Genomic DNA, 20,421 nt, shown 5'->3' on the forward strand with positions numbered 1-20,421 from the left:
GCTGTGGGCTGGAAGTGCACAGACAAGTATGTGTACATGTATGTACATGGGTCTACATATGTAAATATTTTCATACATAACTATGTGAGTGTGCAATTAACTACACGTAGGCAGAGGTATGCAAATCCATATATGTGTGTGTGTGTTGTGTGTATGTATAAACATACACACAAAATGGACACTTTCACATATGTGAAACATAGGGTCAGAGACACACAAATGCACACACACACACACGTGTCTGTACATATCTGTATCCATAAGAACCCCTACACATGGACACACACATCTACACACACACATATAAGTACGTGTGTGTACCTAACATTTACGTCAGTTCACATATTTACACACCTGTGCATTGACCACAAAATACACAAATATGTTCATGTGCACCCACACATGTATATATGCACACACAAGTGCATGGGATGCAAAGGCACACATGTGCACACACATTTAGTGTGTATATGTATATACACACACACAGGCACGTAGGCATGGGATAAGCACTCAGTCCTCATGTTCTCAGCACCTTCTAACAACCTTGGATCTCTCTACATGCCCCTTCTTTCACAGAGAAGTCTTCTCCGGTTAAGGCTGAGAATATGATGTGTCCACCGTGTAAATATGAGTGCCAGAAGGCAGCTTGATGCTGTGTCAATGTAGCTGAACAACAGTACTGAATTCCCTACCCCACTTATGACCCTCACAGGCAAGAGCTTTTCACCAGTTTACAGTACAAAGTATCAGTTTCCTCTGTGGAGTGACCTCAGATCCAATCATAGGGCAATTGGCTATCCCCATACAAAGGTGTCGCTATTGTACAAATAGGTACATCTTGCCTGGCAGGGTGGTGTTGAAGATTAAAAGATCCACAGATCAGCAAGACCACTAATGCGTTTCCACAGCAGCCTGTACGGCATCTTCCACACTGTGAATGCTAGCCCGCGTGGAGGAAGCAGCTTCTAGGTCAGTTCCAGACTGATTTCTCTGCACCTCGCAAACCGAGTGTGTGAGCTCTTCAGCGGTAAGATCTCATCAGCTAGTTCCGGCGTGCAATCAAGAAACAGAGCAAGAGCACATACTCTGGGGAGTGCCTCTGGGGCCTTTATGCAACTCATAAGAAAGTGTCCTGCAGCCCAATAGTGGTGGCTCACGCCTTTAATCCCAGCACCGGGGAGGCAAAGGCAGGTGGACCTCTGCGAGTTCAAAGCCAGCCTGGTCTACAGAGTAAGATCCAGGACAACCAGGGATACACAGAGAAAACCCTGTCTGAAAAACAAATAAACAAACAAAAAAGTGTCTCCCATCTGGACCTGGGGTTTTGTTTGGTAAACCTTTGGCTTCCAGGTGCAGTGACCCAGACATGCTGAGTATCTCCCTTATAACTCTGCTTTATTTGACATATTTTTAAATTAGCTAACGCAATAGTAAATTTCTGTGTTTTCTTATAGTCTGTGTTTTCAGACATCCTTAGTTTTGACTGGCCCTCCCCTCCCCCACATCTCCCCTTCCCCCAGTACAAATGTTCCCCCTCCTAAATTCCCTCTTCTCTGCTCTCATCTCTCCTGTTATGCTATCCCACTCCCTCGAAGCATCCCCACCTCCAGCAACCCTTGAGCAGCTTCTGCACTCCCAGTTAATTGCACAAATCTAAGATCTGAGTTAGGACTCACGTATGAGGGAGAAAATGGGCCATTCTCATGGATGAACATGGAATACAATTTAAAACTAAAAATTAACATCCCAAGTTCATTACGTTGCATGTACAGGGTGCGTGCGTGTGTGTGTGTGTGAGAGAGAGAGAGAGAGAGAGAGAGAGAGAGAGAGAGAGAGACTGACTTAATCCACAGGATGTCTTAAAAGCTGAATCATTAACAGTGGTAATAACAACTAGAAGAAATTGCTAAATCTACATCTGGGGGTGGAGTAGCACACAAGGTTTCTACTTTTTTCTGTAGCCCGCCTGACTTGAGATGTGGAGGGGGGGTGGTCAAAGATTTAGTCCCTCCTCCCCGAAATGTGAGGAATCACATCAGCAATGTGCATGTTGATGATAAGCTGCATTGATATCTTGAGATGAAAGTTTCCCATTCAGTTAGATTTTTTTATCATGAATTAATAGTGACTTTTACGAGATGATTTTTGTTTACTGAAATGATTGTATTTTTTTTTTCTTTCTTTATTCTGTTAACGTGGTAAATTACACTGAGTGATTTTCAGATTAAAACCTTTCATTCTTTGAATGAGCCTCACTTGGTCATGATTTATGTTATTTTCTTATAGACTTCTTGAGTGCTAAGAAGGAGGCTGTGTCATTAAACAGTTCTGTTGCTGTGCAAACTGAACACAGTACTCAACACCAACTTGGGTGGCTGTCTCATCGGGGATGTGAGAGTATAATGGGCAGAGAGCGTCGCTGGAGAACACAGCTATACAATGTGATGTGCTTTGCTAAAATTTTGTTAAGGTTTTTGTCTTCAATTTATGAGGGTTATTGCTCTCTCTCTCTCTCTCTCTCTCTCTCTCTCTCTAGTTTAGATGGACTTTCTAAGTGTACAAGAACCAATGTCATTTCTTCTATAAATTTAGAATTTAAAAGACAAGGTTTGGGGGCGTATTATTTTTCTGAACAGATTTTAAATAAAATTTCAATTCTTGCAAAGTATAGTAGCTTATACCTATTAACCTAGCTCTTGGGTGGTAGAATCAGGATTACTGAGAGTGTGAGGCCAGCCTTGACCACACAGTACCAGGCCAGCCTGAGCTACAAAGTGAGAATCTATCTCAAAAAAGCAAAAAACAAAACCAAAAAACCCACATAAAATAAAATTTGTGGAATTAATATAGAGCTCTCTAGGTTTTGTTTTGGTTATTGGGCCAGGATTATTTGTACCTTTTCATGAATTTGTGCATTAAATACAACTAAAGTTGCAAACCATCTTTACTGCTAGGCTTTCCGGAGGGTAGTATCTTCTACATCACGGGTACTGATTATTTTGTCTTCGCTATGTGTTTGAGTTTTAGTCTTCCCCTCCTCCCCAAAACCTCTAGCTTTCGGGTTCCGGGGTTTCTTCATTCCTGATTCATCCCCGCCCCACCAACTCACTTTCATTACAAACAAGAAAACAGTTCTCATGTACCCAGTCTTGCCTCAAACTCTCTGTGTAACTGAGGGTCTCAAACTTCTAATCCCCCTGCCTCCACCTCCTGAGTGTGTGCACCACTGCACCCAATTCATACAGCACAGAGGCTTAAACCAAGGGTTTCACGCATGCTTAACCAGCACTCTGCCAGGGGCCCTGATGATGGAGTGTGGGCATTTTGTCAGCTGAGTACTGGCACCGGTGCCTCGAGGGCTGGAGTCTAGAAATCTGCACGTGACATTTCCCCCATGTGTACTAGTCAAATGCTTCACTTGCCGACCCAGAATGTACCTCATTAAAGGGGAACTTGGGATATCGTGAGTTCCTGTGTTTCTGCTATCTAACGTCCTTTCCTGATCTGTTTTCTGCTTCCCTATTTGAGGCACCTAAACAAAGCCATGCCATTAAACTCCCAGCCCTGGCCCACGGGCCCCTGCAGCTTCCCAGCCCAGCTTTTGGCTCTTTCCTTTCTTTTCCAACCCTACCTTTCCCCACCTCAGGACCCTGACATGGCTGGTCTGGGTCACTGCCACCTAGGGCACATGCCCAGCCCCCTTTCTTTTTAATAATCAGCTTATTTTATGAGCCTATCAGTATGGGAAAATGCAGCTCCAGTGTTTTGTAGACCCCCCCCCCAATTTTTTTTTTTTTTACTTCTGAAGTCTTATAATTTGAATCTGTAATTTGTATACTTTTCACCTACAAAATTTTTGACAATACCATAGAAATGAAGTCGGGTTGTTATTCGCCACATTCAAAAGAACTGTAAGCTTTCTCCCCGCTGTAACATAATGCTCACGGGTTAAAGCAGTAAATGCCGAGTTCTCCTATTACTGACCTCTTTTAAGTATCGTCCTGTGCGCGAATTAAGTGTGGAATAGGAAATTACAGGCAGCACCCTCCTGGGATTCTTCATATCTGATACTTGGAGGATCTCTCACGCTCACATATTTTTCCTGCTCCCGTTTTGGAATGAATTTCTGAACCCTAATTTCATTCACTGAAGAAAGGCATTTAGAAATAAGAATCGTAAGGTCCTCATTTTAACTGACCTTTTCAAGGCAGATCACACCCACCTAACTCTGTGTGTGTGTGTGTGTGTGTGTGTGTGTGTGTGTGTGTGTGTGTGTGTGTGTATGTGTGTGGTGTGGGTGTGATAATTATTAATTTCATATGCCAACTTGTACTCACAAAGGGTTCCCCAGATGGCTAGTAAAACACTACCTCTGGGTGAGTCTTGGGATCTTTCTAGACCATGCAAACATTGGAATCAGGAGTGTAAATAAAGATCAACCTCACAATGTGGGCAGCCGTCATCTAATTCACAGGAGACACCCAAACAGCTTGAAAAGATGGTGTGGACTCTTGCTCTCTTCTTACTCTGGGACATTCTCCCTCTTCTTCTTTCCTTGCAAGTCAGAGCTTCTGTTTGAACTTAAAATGGTCCACCAAAGAGTTTTGATTAGAATTATGCTATCAATCGTTACAATAACAGCAACAAATCCTTGAGGGGGAAAAATTAGGTAACAAAGTTAATAGAAGTATGAGCAACTTTATATACACCGTTCACTCACAGTGGTGACCTATAGTAGTCCCTAAGGCAACTTAAAGACAAAGACTGCATTATTCATGAGCTCAGCAGGACCGTGATGGTATCCAGCTTTTCACTGCTTTCATTCATCCTTAAAGACTCACAGCGCTCAATAAAATTGTTAATGAGTTTCAGAAGAGTGTGAAGTGCATCCACACAATCCTGTTCCATTTTTATTTGTTCATGGATATTCACATATGGCTGAAACCAGACCATAATTTTGAATGCCTTTAATCCCAGTATCTAGGGTGCTGAAGCAGGGGGATCATAACTTTGACACCAAGATCTTCTCAAAAAGATCTAAGAGTCTATTATCAAAGTTCAGTATTTCCCGGTATCTGAAATATTTGTGATTGTAAACCTATCCTCATTAACTTTCAACTTGACCGGGTGGAACTGCAGAATCTGCAATTGAAAATCTTTACCCCCTACAGTGAACACATTAAAGCACTGTGGTCTGCTCCTAAGCCCGTCACACTGGGCCAGCATCCACAGTCCGGCCATGATGATCTCATCTGTCCTCTCAGCATCCCATCTTGAATCCCTTCCTTCTCAGCACCCAACCATTTCAAAAATACAACGTAAGTATTCACTCTGCCCTGCACAGATACTGTATTTTTACTCTCTGTTAAGTCTATAGTCCTTGGCTGTTGAACTACAAATGACTTGAGGACAGACATTACATTGTGATTATCTTAACTAGTGGTGACACTAGAGTAAGGTAGCTCATGCATGTGGATGCTCTGAAGTTTCTAAATAACTGAGTCTCTCTTATTTCTGCCATTCTAGGAAGTATCAGGCAAAAAGTGGACGTGAGTCCTTACCATTAATTAATTCTGTGACTGTGGTTCACCAGAAATTCCTCCAATTGAATGTTAAATTCGTTACATGTGGATTTTTTTTTAAGTATTTCAACACCAAGACCAACAAAAAAGATAAAGCAATGGATTCATAATCAGTTAGTCTCACTACGTGTAGATTAAGTCCATACTTCAAATACAACTGAAAATGAAAAGCCTACATTCAAGGCTACGCGTTAACGTGGTTATCTTTTGGTGAATCAATACCAGGAAAATAACAGATGACCTGCCTGTACAATTTCAAAGAAACTGAAAATAATTCACCTGGAGATAGTCAAAAGACAACATTCTTACAACTTAAGGAGATGAAAAGGAATATCTTATCTAGAAATAAAAAAAAAAAATCCCATTTAAGAAACTTCAAATATTACAGGAGACATAAGTGTGAGTATTTATTTATTTCTATTCAAAGGAAATTAAATATTTTATTACATATCTTCTTGATATACATTTAAAACCAAAATGTTCAGATATATAAATAAAATATAAATAGACTTATCTTAATATTACAAAAGAATAAGATTTACAATTTGGCTATGAACATGTACATAAAATCTGTTCATATGGAGATGTTAGGATACCACTGACACTAGTATACAAATGGCTGATCAGTGAAGACACCTTCCTAAGGCTTTTTTACTGGAGAAAACAAAACAAGAAAAGCTTTCCCTGAGAGCAAACTGCAGCTTTTCCTTCTTAAAGGCAGTGAACTTATTCCTGATTCCAGTCTGTGTGTTTAAAGGTAGATTAATAAAGGTGGTCTTCAACACATCCTCTTCGTTTGCCATCAATTAAGTCAAAAGGCTCAACATTATTCATTTTTATCTATCTATCTAATCCATCCATCTATCTATGATGTTTGTTTGTTTGTTTGTTTGTTTGTTTGTTGAGATAGCGTCTCAGGCATCCCAGGCTGGCCTGAAACTCACTAGGTAACCCAGAATGACCTTTAATTTCTGATCTTCTTGCCTTTACCTCCAAGTACGGGGATTATAAATGTGTGCTGAGGAAGGAGCCCAGGAATTTAGGCACATGGGGCAAGCACTGCACCAAGTGAGCTCTTTTCCTGTCCTACTACTGGTTTGTTAGCATGCTCTTCCTTTATAACAGTTTGCCAATACAGAGTAGAAAGGAAAATGCCTTCAGGTCAAGGGTTAAATAAGAATGTCCCAGCTCTAGCAATTCGGTTTACAAGGAAGGAAATTTCGTTTGGGGTCTTTTACTTTTGCAATCTCATCAGTATTTTTAGCTTCCTATTTTTTATTGTAAGCTAGAATAACAGGATAGATCTAGCCTAAGAAATCATGATTTCCCTCTCCCCTGAAAATTTTCTACACTTTCCCACACTTTTTTTTAGAAAAGATACTACACAACATTGTGAATTTGTCTAGTTTTGAAATATTTTCAAGAGACTTATATGCATTGAAAAGACCATTCCAGACAACCTCCTTTCTTCTTGCTTTGTTATCATTTCTAGCACACCTTCAAGACGATGACAGCATACAGAACCAACAACACTATTAAATTTATTGTATCCATTCTTCCTGGACATTCTAACAAACTAGAAGTATTCTCAGTGGTTGTATATACTTTCTTCTTAACTCTTCGTTGGCTACGTCAACTAGCCAGTGAGTAAGAGCATCACATGCAAAATTGTCATGGTTATTAAACATGTATGTCCTGAAAGTTAAAGAAAAAAATTAAAATCAAAATGATTTTATTTACTGACAATAAACATTAACTTTTTGGGTGCAAGGGGATAAAACCCTAGAAGAACTGGCTAGTTAGGAGCTCGAAACTAATGTAAATCAAAGAGCATGGAGAGTCTTCAGCTTAATTCAATATACTTCCATAATTATGGAAACAAAGTACAAAAGACAGTGTTTTGTTTCTTAGCAGCCAAGCACATCGAAGATACTTTGAGAATAAGAGTCAATGAAAGACCCCTGAGCAACTACATGTAAAGTTTTAAGAGAGGAAGACAGTTGAGAACATTCACAAACATATTTACATTAAGCTATTTTCAAAGACATAAAAACTATCTTTTATGATCCACAAATACAGTTGTGAAAATGTATCTTAATGTGAATGTTTCTGGGACTCTGGAAAAGTCTAAAAGTCAAGGGAATGGAAAAACACACACAAAATAAGCCAATCTACTTATGGTGGAAACTATCACAAACCAAACCATTTTTACTAAGCCCCAAGGATCATCACTCCCTCTCCCAAATATTTGTGGCATTATGGCATCCCAATAATTATAATTAAAGCGAGATAAGTCGAGTACAAACAAGGTGAAAACAATAGTTCAGGAATAAATGCAGGGTAGGAAGTGGAAGCCCAAGGTAGAGAAGGGGCTTAAACCCACATAGAAACCTACTATTGTTGAGACTTCCTAAAACATATACATATATAAAGTGAGTTTAAATGGATTTACCCTATACAAGGCACAACAGGTTATCAAACAAAAAGCCCTGCATCAGGTCTGGGTTCAATCTGTTGGTCAGTTGGGTCCCATGGACTCCCCAAAACAATGCAGGCCATTGTCATCATTCTTGGTTACCCTCCTGAACTTGATAAGACACCATATAGGTGAGTCATGAGACACTGAGAAATCAAGCTGGGGCTGACCACACTCATCCCCACTGCCTAACTTTCATGGTGCCTGAAGGTGCTAAGGATGCTATTTGTGGGGATGTCACCAAGAGTCCTACCCAGTTATGAACCATGTTGGCTGGAGTAAGGACGAGGCTGGCAAGATGCACCCATGGTTGTGGTTGTGTTGTGGAGACAACCAACTGCTTGCTGGATTTAAGGCTTTTCCTGGAGATGGAACTCATGCCTGGTACTGTTAACTACTCCAAGTACCCATGGCTAAGTAAGTCATAGGCCCTAAGGTAAAGTGACTTCTTCTATTCTGCTAACTGGGCACAGTATTAAATTGCCCCCTAAAATGCTTCTTTTTAGACCCATAGATCAGGGAAGCTCTTGGTCCTCTTCAGAGACGCTTAGAAGATGCATCCAGATGGTGATTAACACTGACTCACAACTGGCCGAAGTGCAGAGGAAGAGAGATACGTTTGTCACAGCTCTTCCTCTAAGGCCACACATCATCTCAGAAGATGAGGTGGTAAGACTGTAAGAGCCAAGGGACAGTGGAGGGTACTTGTGAAACTGTGGTTTCTAATTATGACAGAGCTGTTTCACGCAGACTCGGAGCAGCCATTCACAAGACCCCCCCAAAATCAAGCCAGTGATAATCCCCAATTGCTGGGAAGAGCTGAAAGCCTTTATGAGGAACTCCTGGCAAAGATACTGAGAAATGTGATGGATGTGGTGGGTGCTGTGAGAGGGGGAGTCACTTTTCTTCAGATGCACCTCCTAGTAAGATGCTCACTCCCCAGTGGTCAGCCCTGTGGCGCTCACAGACATGCAGCCCTAAGCAGATGGACTCAGTGAGCTTTTTAGAGTCCATGAAATTTAGAGGAAAGCCCAGTGGTGTGGGCTTAGGAGGAGCTTGGAGGGGAGGGAGTAGGGGCACTGATCAAAACATATTCATGAGCTAAAGAGATGGCTCAGTGATTTAAGAACAACGCCTGCTCTTCCAGAAGACTGGGGTTCAAGTCCCAGCACTCCTAACACACAGTAGCTGTAACTCCAGCTCCAAGAAATCTTCTGGTTCCTGTGGCCCGTAGAGGCCCTTCATGCAGGTGATGCACGTATATAGATGCAGACAAAATATTCGTACATATAAAGATAAATAAACCTTTTAAAAAACATTCATTTATGAAATTCCCGACTGACAATTTTTTTTAAGTAACTGGCGATGTGTATCACAGCTACGAGAGAATCAGTATACCAGCCATTCAGTCAACAAATACTTAAACTCAACAAACTGGTGATAATTGAAACTTAAGATGCTATTACCCACGTCTGTGGAAACTATAAGCCAACCAACCGTCTTCACATTTGGCGAGATACAGAAATGTGGTATTACAAATCATCCATACCTTTCACACATAATCAATCAGAATTTCAAAGATCTCATGTCACACTCAACTTACGGAACCTGGCAGTGGGTTAATGTGTTCTTGTATTATAAGCACTGAATAGTAAAGAAGGAAACACTAACTGCATGAACTGACTTAAATTTCAGTTGAATAACAAAACCAAGAATTTACTTGTACCGCCTTCCTTAAACACAACCTTATAATTTAAACCCAACATTTCTAGGGAACTAGACAAACCCTCTGACAGACACAAGATGGCTGGATGGAGCTACATAATCACCTCACATTCATCAAGTGTATCCCTTGGTATTCTTAATTAAGTATAAAATAGGGAGAGTAAGCACAGACTCGTAGTCGGTGCTTACCCTCTACGGCTAAACCTCTGAAATAGGGCGAGTGGATTCATTGGTTACTGACTGATTCGATTTTGATCTTTAGGTCCTTTTGTTGGTGGTGATGGGTTTTTGTTCCTCTGTGATAGGCCCTTGCTGTACAGCCTAGGCTGGGTCCAAATCAAGATCCTCTCGCCTCAGCCACCCAAGTGCTGAGATTAAAATTATCCAGTGTTTGCCACCATGCCTGGTCATGTGGATTATTACTTAAGTGTGTGAGTAAAAGGCATCATTTAGGTTGCATCAAAATTTCTCTTGTTTCGGAAACTAAGCAAGTAGCTGTAAGGCAAAAATACTAGACTATGATTTAGAACAAACACTCCGTAATCGCTCCAGCACTTCTAGCCTAATAAAACCATGACAGCAAGCGGCTATGAAAGTGTACATAAAGGACTGGAAGAGAGCAAGGGGTGCCTTACACCCCATCCCACCTCCTCAGCCCCAAGCACAGACTCTGGGAAGCAGCTGCCACTCAGGATTTATCACTAGATTAGTCAACATCAATCAAAACAGAAAGCTAGGGCAAGTGACTTTTTTTTTTTTCAGACTATTCTGGCTGAGGTATCTGCTCTACATTTTCGGTGATTACGTTCATTTTTGCTAAGCTCTGGATCACATTCTCAAATGTTCTGTGAAAGTTCTGTCTTACGGCGTTTGCCAGAATAAAACCCAGAATGTTTGACGAGTGTTAAACAAATTCTTGTAAAAAACGACTTACCTTGCTCGGCTCACCCAACCGTATCCCAAGATCTAACGATGAGATTTTTTTTTTTTAAAGTAAAAGAGTGAATCCTTTAGTGGTTTAAATAATATTCGAATACTTTATATACACTACTTTGGAAGAATAAAAAAATACTGCTTCTTTGAGAGCAGCCATATCTTGATCTCTGCTAAGGAATGGGGGAGACAGGTCCCAGGAAGCCCTGATGATTCTAAAAATCCACGGATGTCTGAGTTCTTTCTATGACACTGTATAGTAATTTATATAACACTGCATAGTAATTACAGATGAACTGGAGTCTGTAAGCCTTTACTAATGTACAGAGACTGGCGATGACTCAGCAGTAAAGACCACTAGCTCTCATTCCAGAAGACCTGGGTTTAATTCACAGCCAAGCCAGTTCACTATTTGTAACTCTAGTTCAGGAGAATCTGATGCCCTCTTCTGGTCTGTGGGCACTGTGTGTGCACTCAGTGACAGGTATATATGTAAATATCACACATCCATGAAAAACCAAACAGAAGGAGGGAGAAAGCATGCGTACTTAAACGCTGCGGCGAGTTTAATGGGGAGGGGGAGTGATCTATATAGAGTAAAAAGGAAACTAATCTGAGTAAACATTAAAATGGGCAACTTAACAGTAGCATTGAAAGGTAGTTATTCTAATTAATTAACTGACTGAAACAGGCAAGAATTAAGTCCGTTTTGGAATAACTCGGGTGTGCACAAACTATTAGCCTTCTGAGTAGTTAACTTCCGTGATGAAGTAGGATGGATGTGAACCACCCGACTTGCCCACGGGATGTGAGAGCCAACCAGGACATTTATATTTAGTAACATTCAAAGCACATCAGCCATTTCTAGCAAGGCTGACTTGCCCTCTGCTGTCTAACGCCTGGGTGTTTACTTTATGCCGAGCACCTTTTTCTTCTCTTTACAGGTGACAGTCTACTTGAGCCTCAGTCAAACCCCAGCAGGCAGTTTGGTCTTTTACCATCTTAAAGGGAAAAGGGAAGGCTCTAAGCCACAGCCTGCAAACAGGACCCTCGGGATTCCCAACAGTGAGGGGGAATTCAGAACTGGTCCAGCTGGCTGACTGCGGACAATTTAAAGATGTCGTGAGCCAGCTCTTCCTGGATTTCTTTGCTTCTCTTTGGTACACAGATATCACCATAAATTAAATTCAGTAAGAAGGGAGTAAGTCACTCACAAATCGTGAAGAGGAACTTTGACCTGAATATCACTTTTCTCTGAAATACCATTTCTATCCTTAAATATACTGGTGGGGTGAGGAAGGAAGCGGGAGGGCTCTTCAGGGTAGTAATTACAGAGGGAAGGAGAGAACTAAAGCTAAGAACGTGACTTAAACACAATATTCAAATCTTAATGAAAAAAAGAAGAAGAAACATAAAATCATAGCGCCAAAACTGACGCACCGGGATGTCAATTACTGTTAAGGGGGAAATGGGTAACACAGAAGCTTCTACATACACTAGTTTCACAGTGAGAAGGCAAGTTCAAGAAGTAACGAGGGAAATGAATTGCATCCTGCATGTGGGTTTCCTTAGACCAGAGACTTGGCAATGAACAGTGACCGTCACTCACTTGTCTTCTCGGAAAATGTCCTAAACCATCTCGGTGCTCCGATAGCAGGGCCTGATAATTGCCGGGAGAAACGTGTAGTGCTTAAATGTACCTTGCTGAAGTTAAGGGCTTTGCCTATCAGTCAGCTGAAGGTGGTGACTGACCAAAGATGTCATTTCAGAGTGACAAGGTACCTTGGACTTCACTCACATTCTGTAGGTAAATAATTTGAGTCTCAAGGGAAAAGTTTTAAGGAGAGGCTGTTTGTAGAGTTCAAACTAAACACGTGACATTTCCCCATCACTGGAAAGACGCTATACCGTGGAGGCTACGGGGTGTGCCACATTCACTTTGCCTAGAGTAGGCTGGCCAGCATTCCGGCTACTCTACATGCAACCTCATCTAAGAAAGTGGAGTTTAAGGCTAGAAGGGCCCTTTGGAGGTGAACGACTGCAAACAGATAAATTGATTAGCATCCATGACTTTGCATGGCTCACTGTTTGGGGCTGCTTGTCTTTGGTGCTGGGAACGGAACTCGGAGACTTGGGACTGATAGGCCTACTCTCTGCTTTCACCAGACTTATTCTCTCTTTCCTTTCTGCCCTGGCCCTAGACTCCACTCATCTGATTTGTACTACACAGAGAATATTGCAGGTAGCACTGGAAAAGCATCGGAAGCTGACACTCTTAACGATTAAATTACAAATGTTGCACAATTGTGCTATTCTCACAGCAGGGGGACCATTACAGAATTTTACCTACTGCTTCTTTAACTGGTCCCCCACACTGCACCATTACCTCAGACAATCAGAATTATTCAGAATTTAATTCAGAATTTAATCAGAATTATTCCAAAGTTTTGAGTTTCTCTTCCCCTCCTGAGTTCTCATTAATTTCATCACTACGATGTCTAATTTAGAATTTGTCAAAAAAAAAAAATATACAAACATGAACCTCAGCGTCAGGGTGACAGAAATAAAAAGCTATTTCTAGAGCATGAATCAACACGTGTATTTAGCTCTTGGGAAAGTGGTGGCGGTGGATGGCATGACAGAAACCAGAGCAGTGAACATACATGTAAAATGTGAAATCCCACACACACTCCCAGGAAACTAATACAAGCATTAACTCTCAAGTTACAAACAAGACCTTTATACGTTAAGTGCAATTGTCTATGATCTCAAATTCACTCGGTAATCTAGAAAACAACAAACTCAAAGACAAGTGACTACTGACAGAACGCTTAAGCAACCTTGATAAAGGACAGTATGCAACTATGTATACGGTTACAATAATAATTCACATGTCCCCAATCACAGTTGAATAGATCCAAGGAGTATTATGTAACGTTTTAAAATGCCATTCTCCAATAAGAGGGGACTCTCCCTGAGATTCTCTGTTACAGCTGCATCTCTGCACTATTTAAAACACTGCAAAGATTTTCTGACTCAGTCACAGCGCTAGGCAAACAGGAGGTTCTTGGCCAATAGTTATTTGACTTCTTCGCCACGACAATGAAACCTTATTCTTAACCCAAGGTTCAGGCGGGTCTCTATGAGTTCAGGGCATCTGTACAAATCTACCTCAGAGAAGGAATGGGGACCCATACTGTGACTCCCTGGAGTCCCATGTCTTCATCTCTCACTACTTAGGCTAGGATTGCTCGTGTCCCTTACTATATATAAGCTCACACAGACTAGGTCTCATAGACGAGAAAACTGGCACCCAGGAGATTGAATTAATTGTTGGGTTGAATATTCGCTAAACAGAAAACCCAGACTGAAACCAAAGTTTGACTGTTTCCTAAGCCCAAGTTCTTTTCTTCTTTTTCTTCTAGACAATGTCGACCTAAGAAGCAATAAAACTATGTTGACCTCAATATTGTTAAAAGAGAGCTGTCCCAAGAGAGTAAAAAGATTACTTTTATACATGCAAAGAGTACAGGGATATAGAAAGCATAGAATGATTTCCAGTGTGTGACTGGAATTAATATTTCATGTGGCGTGATTAATCAGGGGGAAAGATGCTTAAACAGATTCTTGGCAGAGGCAAGATAAGAATGGGAGATGGGTGGGGAACTGACTCTGACTGAGCCAGGGTCACAACCTTTAAAATTCACTCCAGTGGCATTTATAATGCAAATTAAGAAGAGCTGATGGTTTCTATCCTCTCTTTGGGGGTTTAAATGGGAAAAACCTCAAATTTCTAGTATATTACCATATAGTTGACAAAAGCATTTTCCAAGGTGAGAATAATGGGGGCTGAATAAGAAAAAGTATAGCGCTCCATATACATAAAAGTTTCAGTGACTCCCAGTTCTCCGTGCACTCATTAAAAAGTGGAATTAAAAACACTCCCAGTTGTCTATAAAGAAACAAAAATGAACAAACATTTTCCCTGTAATACAGATCTCATCTTTAAAGTGAGTTAACAGGATACACTTAAGACATAACACTTTCACCAAATGTCTGACTGCAGGAACACAGATAAACTAAAGTATACCCTAAAATGAAGCTTCCTGAAAAGAAGTAGGCACGCTTGAGGAATTCCAAAATGTAAACGTGAGGAGTGGAATTCATCAGCCAAGCTTGTGCCTGACACGTACAAGGCCTGAATTCCCCCCTCAGAACCATAAAAACTAAATTAATTTTTTTAAAAAAGTAATCAATAGCGAGTACCTCAAGTCTCTACTAAATATCACTGTGTAAACAACAGAAACTCAGGTGCTAAACTCACCACTTAGGCAAATCAATCAGGAGATTTTTTTTTCATGAGCTTAGAACATATTTATTTCTATTTAAAATAGAAGATGTACAAAAGCAATTGCCCCTGCTGGGCTACCTCTGAGGAAATCTTTGGCTTAAACATAAACTAAGAGAGAGACAAATACCAGTAAGGGTAACAGTAGAAACTGAGTACCTGTTTTCAGGGCGTGTCCCTTAGCTAATACATTTCATGAATGAAAATGGGGGTATCACTGTTGAGTACAAATTTTTTTAAAACAAACATCTTTTCATGAAAGGGTATTTACAGTCGCCCATGACTTTGGTACACTACTTGGCTATTTTCCCACTTAACAATGCCCCTTACCATTTCGTTCAGGGATTTGTGGACCTTATTAATAAGTAACAGTAAGTATAATGTACAAAGAAAAAATACTGACCAAATGCTAAAAGGAATCACAACACAGAGACAGTTTTGTACCTTCGCCGACTATATTAGCATGTAGAGAATATATTCTAAAAGAACTCTGCTTAAAAGCTTTACTAGAGATGAAGGAAAGATATAATGAAAAGTGGGGCTCTTGGTCACGTTTGGCCTATGACAGAGACCTAAAAATGGTTGGAGATGGCGTTAACTATGCTCTTTGGATAAGAACTGTATTGACTGTTGTTCCTGGGTTTCTTCTGTCACTAAAATGACACACTGACACAGCGGGCACTCAGTGCTACCTGACTGATTGGCCAGATGACCCGAAGCTGTCCTAAGACTGCCTTAGAGCAGGAGCACTGTTGGGGATATGAAGGACCATGCTGGATGCCTAACGGTGTCCAAAAAACCAGCCGATTAAAAGGCTTTACCCATCTGCCCTTAGGCACCCATAGGCACTGCATTTTGATAGTTTTTCTCAGGCAGTTATAAGAGAAGATTCTCTTCCAGAAATATGGACTATGTCTCCCACAGTGATGGCAATTTCTTTTAACTCCCTGTGGGTCAAACTTACCATATATAAAATGGTCACCACCTAAAAAAAATAAAAAGGGAAAAAAGAATTATAAAACTCAACATTTTAACTTTCAATTAATTTGCTAACTTAATATATATGTGTAGATTGATCAGCTATACGTAAGACCTCAAAACCAACTCAAACATTCGTAAGTATATATTCATATATATATATTTGAACACAATCATATATTTTTCCTTTGGCAGCATCAACACTAATATCTGATGAATAGAGTTACTAATGTCAACATGAGCCATGACAGATCTAAAACACCAACCCAAATATTACATGCACTTAGTGAGACAACTTGAAGTCAAGAGACAAGTTTTAGAAGCTTAAATAGAAAACAAATGACAATATAATCTATGATCGAAAACTATGAAACCAAGTATGGAGGCACAGGCCTGTAATCCTAGCACTGGGAAAACTGGGTGTCAAGAGTTCAAGACCTGCCTGGGCTAATAATGATTTATCTCAAAAACAAGTTAAAAAGCCCAAAACAAAAGCTATCGAAAACGGAAGTCCCTTCCCACCGATTCTAACGAAACTCAGACTATCAACATCTTTGTCTTATTGTGCAGTGGGACTCAGAGCAGATTTATGGCACAGCCGGAGACTATTGGGTCCTGTCAGCTACACCCCCACGGTTCCCTGGCAACAGCCAGGTATGCCTGACACAGTAAAAGGGGCTGATTCCCCGCCTCCTCCTCTCTCTCTTGCTCTCTTGTTCTCTCTTGTTCTATTGCTTCCTCTTTCCCTCTTGATTTTATCCTCTTCCCTCTCCATTCCCTTCCCCCCTTCTCTCCATGTGCCCATGGTCGGCCTCTACTCTTCAATTTCTTTCTCTCTCTCTCTCTCTCTCTCTCTCTCTCTCTCTCTCTCTCTCTCTCTCTCTCTCTCCCCCTCTACGCCCCCCCCACCCTTCTCCACCCTACTACCCTCTTAATGCCCCTCCCCATGCCCTAAATAAACTCTATTCTATACTATATTGTCATGTGGCTGGTCCCTCAGTGGGAAGGGATGTCTCAGCCTTAGCCGCTAAGGCACCCCCTTTCCCATGCCTCCACAGAACATAACCCGCCCCCTTAAGTTACGTTTCCATCATCACATTGGACAAAATCCACTGACCTGAATTAGACTCTCCTCTGTCTTTAGATGTTCTCGTTGGATGACGTACCGTTGTCTTGGAAACAGGTACATGCTGTGTTGCTGTAATATGAGCAGAAGTAAATATTTGTGTAACAGTATGGAGACCCTTGGTCATTGAGAAGTGTGAAATGGTGGGCCTTTGTGTTGCTGGCGGATTCTGTGTCAATGAAGGTTTTGCTGTGGCAAATCCTCGAGTTGTTTGTGCAGTTTGTACAGCAGAAGAATTAACTGTGGTGGGATGTTGGGTTATTGGTGGGGTTTGTGCAAACACAGTAGTTGATATGAGGGACATCTGAGCTGTTGCTGGTTTTATGGCTGAAACTTTTGCTGTGTTGGTTTTCTGAGGTGTTGGTGGGATCTCTGTAGATGGGACATCTGCTGTGTTGGCGTTCTGAGGTGTTGGTGGGATTTCTGTAGCTGGGACATCTGCTGTGTTGGCTTTCTGAGGTGTTGGTGGGATTTCTGTAGCTGGGACATCTGCTGTGTTGCTTTTCTGAGGTGTTGGTGGGATCTCTGTAGATGGGACATCTGCTGTGTTGGCGTTCTGAGGTGTTGGTGGGATTTCTGTAGCTGGGACATCTGCTGTGTTGGCTTTCTGAGGTGTTGGTGGGATCTCTGTAGATGGGGCAACTGCTGTGTTGGTTTTCTGAGGTGCTGGTGGGGTCTCTGTAGCTGGGACAATTGCTGTGTTGGCTTTCTGAGGTGTTGGTAGGGTCTCTGTAGCTGGGACAACTGCTGTGTTGGCTTTCTGAAGTGCTGGTGGGATCTCTGTAGCTGGGACATCTGCTGTGTTGGCTTTCTGAGGTGTTGGTGGGCTCTCTGTAGATGGGACATCTGCTGTGTTGGTTTTCTGAGGTGTTGGTGGGATCTCTGTAGCTGGGGCAACTGCTGTGTTGGTTTTCTGAGGTGCTGGTGGGATCTCTGTAGCTGGGACAACTGCTGTGTTGGCTTTCTGAGGTGTTGGTGGGCTCTCTGTAGATGGGACATCTGCTGTGTTGGCTTTCTGAGGTGTTGGTGGGATCTCTGTAGATGGGTTATTTGCTTTGGTAGGTTTTTGAGGTTTTGGTGAGACTCTTGTATCTGAAACATGAACCATGCTGGGTTTCTGAGACGTTGCTGGGACTCTTGTACTTGGAACATTAACTGTGGTGTGTTTCTGAGACGTTGGTGGGACTCTTGTACCTGGAACTTTAACTTCAGTGGGCTTGTGAGACGTTGGTTTGACTCTTGTACCTGGAACTTTAACTGTAGTGGGTTTATGAGACAGTGGGGCTCTTGTACTTGGAAAATTAATTAAGGTGGATTCATGAGGCATTGTACTTGGAATATCAACTTCTGGTGGGGTCTTAGTTGGGACCTTGTGTCTCTCTATAAAAAGAAAAAAAAAATCAGTGTTAAGTTAAAAGTTAGCTAAATCTTGCTGACCACATAAAGTTTCCCTAGCCATTACTTGTTCAATGGCTAAACACCTAGATAGGACTTTTAGAAATCCAGCCCTTATTATGCCCCGAATCTGCTGCATCTTTTCTTTATTCGTGCATATTAACTGTACACAGCAATGAGCTTCATAAAGATACGTCTTATAAATATACCACGTGTCTTGACAAGATTCACCAGCTTCTCCCCCGTCTCACCCTTTATTCCCATCTATTCCCCCCAGTTTCGCTTCTCATGAGACAACTGAAAATCACCATACTAAGTAAAATCGATCAATCTCTGAAGGATGAAAATTGCATGTTTCCCCTCATTAGTGGATCCTAGATTTTATACAGATATATAATGAAAGAAGCTACATCATATCCGTATGTGACTACTGTCGATTAGACTAATATAACAATTCATTATTTACAATACTTTTGCATTAATGTTTTTTTTCCATGCAAAGAGAAAAGTTAGAACAATATTCTAGTATGTGACATAGCTCTCAATTTTCTCTTTAAAAACTGTCTCTTCCACTCACGCCAAAGAATGTTTTTATACAAAGACAACGGCAGCTACTTTGTCCCTTGTCCTCAGGATGAGCTCGTGAAGCTCTAGGCTTATTCCTTACTGGTTTCCTTTGGTGTGCTTTTACTAATCCCTTTCAGGTAGCCCTGAGTAGGGTTGAACTTCATCAACTCTTGGACCCTTCTAAGGTATGTCTTCATCCAAAACCAAGGATACAAACAGAATAGGCTAATGAGGTCATTACACTTCATATACTCTTTCTGAAACATCGTATTACCCCCCCTAAAGTTATATAAGTGTGTGCCAATTTTAATATACTAACAAAAAAAAATCCAAGTGCAGATTGCTTGGCACCATTGTGGAAAATGGTTTAGGTAAGACACTTTCCACCTGGTCTGTCCCTGAAGCAGTAACAGGTCAAATCCACTAATGATGCCCTGCTCCACCCACCAGAAACTATGTTCTAAGTGTTCAGATGGTTTATGTAGTTTATCCTGCTTTAAAAAAAGAAGGTCTATATTGCAGGTAACTTACCTGCCATGCAGGCAAGCCTCGAGGGCGTGACTAGAAATAGTGATGTCTCGATAGATGCTACTCATTTTAAGGACATAAAAATTGTTCTTTATTCCACTAAATTATCGTTTTAAGTCCAAAAAGTTTGTATACTCCCACTGAGTTTAAATTTCCCCTTTGTTACTGATGCCTACTCTAAATCCCACAGTGGTCAGGAAGAAGGCCGAGCGGAAAGAGCACTGAGGTTGAAGGGCTGCAGATGATCACTTCTGGTTCATGTGACTTGAAAAGGACCACATATCATGCCAGGTTCAGTTCTCCTGTGCAAATCTGCTTAACCCTAACCACTCGTGCTCACTTTCTTCTAATCATAATAAGTTTTCTTTCTTTTCTTTGTTTTTTTTATTTTTTATTTTTTTAGGATCTATTTACTTGTTCAGACACCCCAGAAGAGGGCATCGGATCTCATTTCAGATGGTTGTGAGCCACCATGTGGTTGCTGGGAATTGAACTCTGAACCCCTGGAAGAGCAGTCAGTGCTCTTAACCGCTGAGCCATCTCTCCGGCCCCCTTTTCTTTTATCTTTTAGCTCCGGGAATAGATATGATGAATTCTCCAACCATGACTGTAGATCAATCTGTTTTTTTTTCTTTCTGTCCATTTTGTCACTAATATTAATCTATTAAACAAGGGGCCAGAATCAGGTGGCCATCCAGAGCAAACTCTACAGTCACGTGTCTAAGGGCATTGATTATTCAATAAAGCACAGCCTGCCTCT

The 20,421-nt window shown here is 41.2% G+C and overlaps 1 protein-coding gene across 10 annotated transcripts in view; it reads right to left on the bottom strand.

The window, feature by feature from the left end:
• Positions 1-2,196: 2,196 nt before the first annotated feature.
• Cd55 (CD55 molecule (Cromer blood group)) overlaps positions 2,197-20,421 on the bottom strand; it is a 30,701-nt gene continuing 12,476 nt past the window's right edge. Inside the window, exons 7-12 of one of the 10 annotated variants that reach the window (XM_087581564.1) lie at positions 18,517-18,551; positions 18,271-18,280; positions 17,507-17,600; positions 17,163-17,254; positions 16,032-16,052; positions 2,197-4,653 (exon numbers count right to left, since the gene is read on the bottom strand). In XM_087581564.1, coding sequence (XP_087437690.1) covers positions 4,526-4,653; positions 16,032-16,052; positions 17,163-17,254; positions 17,507-17,600; positions 18,271-18,280; positions 18,517-18,551 — 380 coding nt within the window. In that variant the 3' untranslated portion in view covers positions 2,197-4,525. Of the gene's footprint in view, positions 4,654-5,979; positions 7,281-15,067; positions 16,053-17,142; positions 17,255-17,506; positions 17,601-17,940; positions 18,060-18,270; positions 18,281-18,365; positions 18,552-20,421 lie in introns of those variants that run through there. The other 9 variants (XM_087581565.1, XM_087581563.1, XM_087581559.1 and 6 more) reach the window with 9 other exon arrangements.

Source organism: Rattus norvegicus, chromosome 13 (assembly GCF_021556685.1).
Source record: "Rattus norvegicus strain SHRSP/BbbUtx chromosome 13, alternate assembly SHRSP_T2T, whole genome shotgun sequence".
NCBI lineage: Eukaryota > Metazoa > Chordata > Mammalia > Rodentia > Muridae > Rattus > Rattus norvegicus.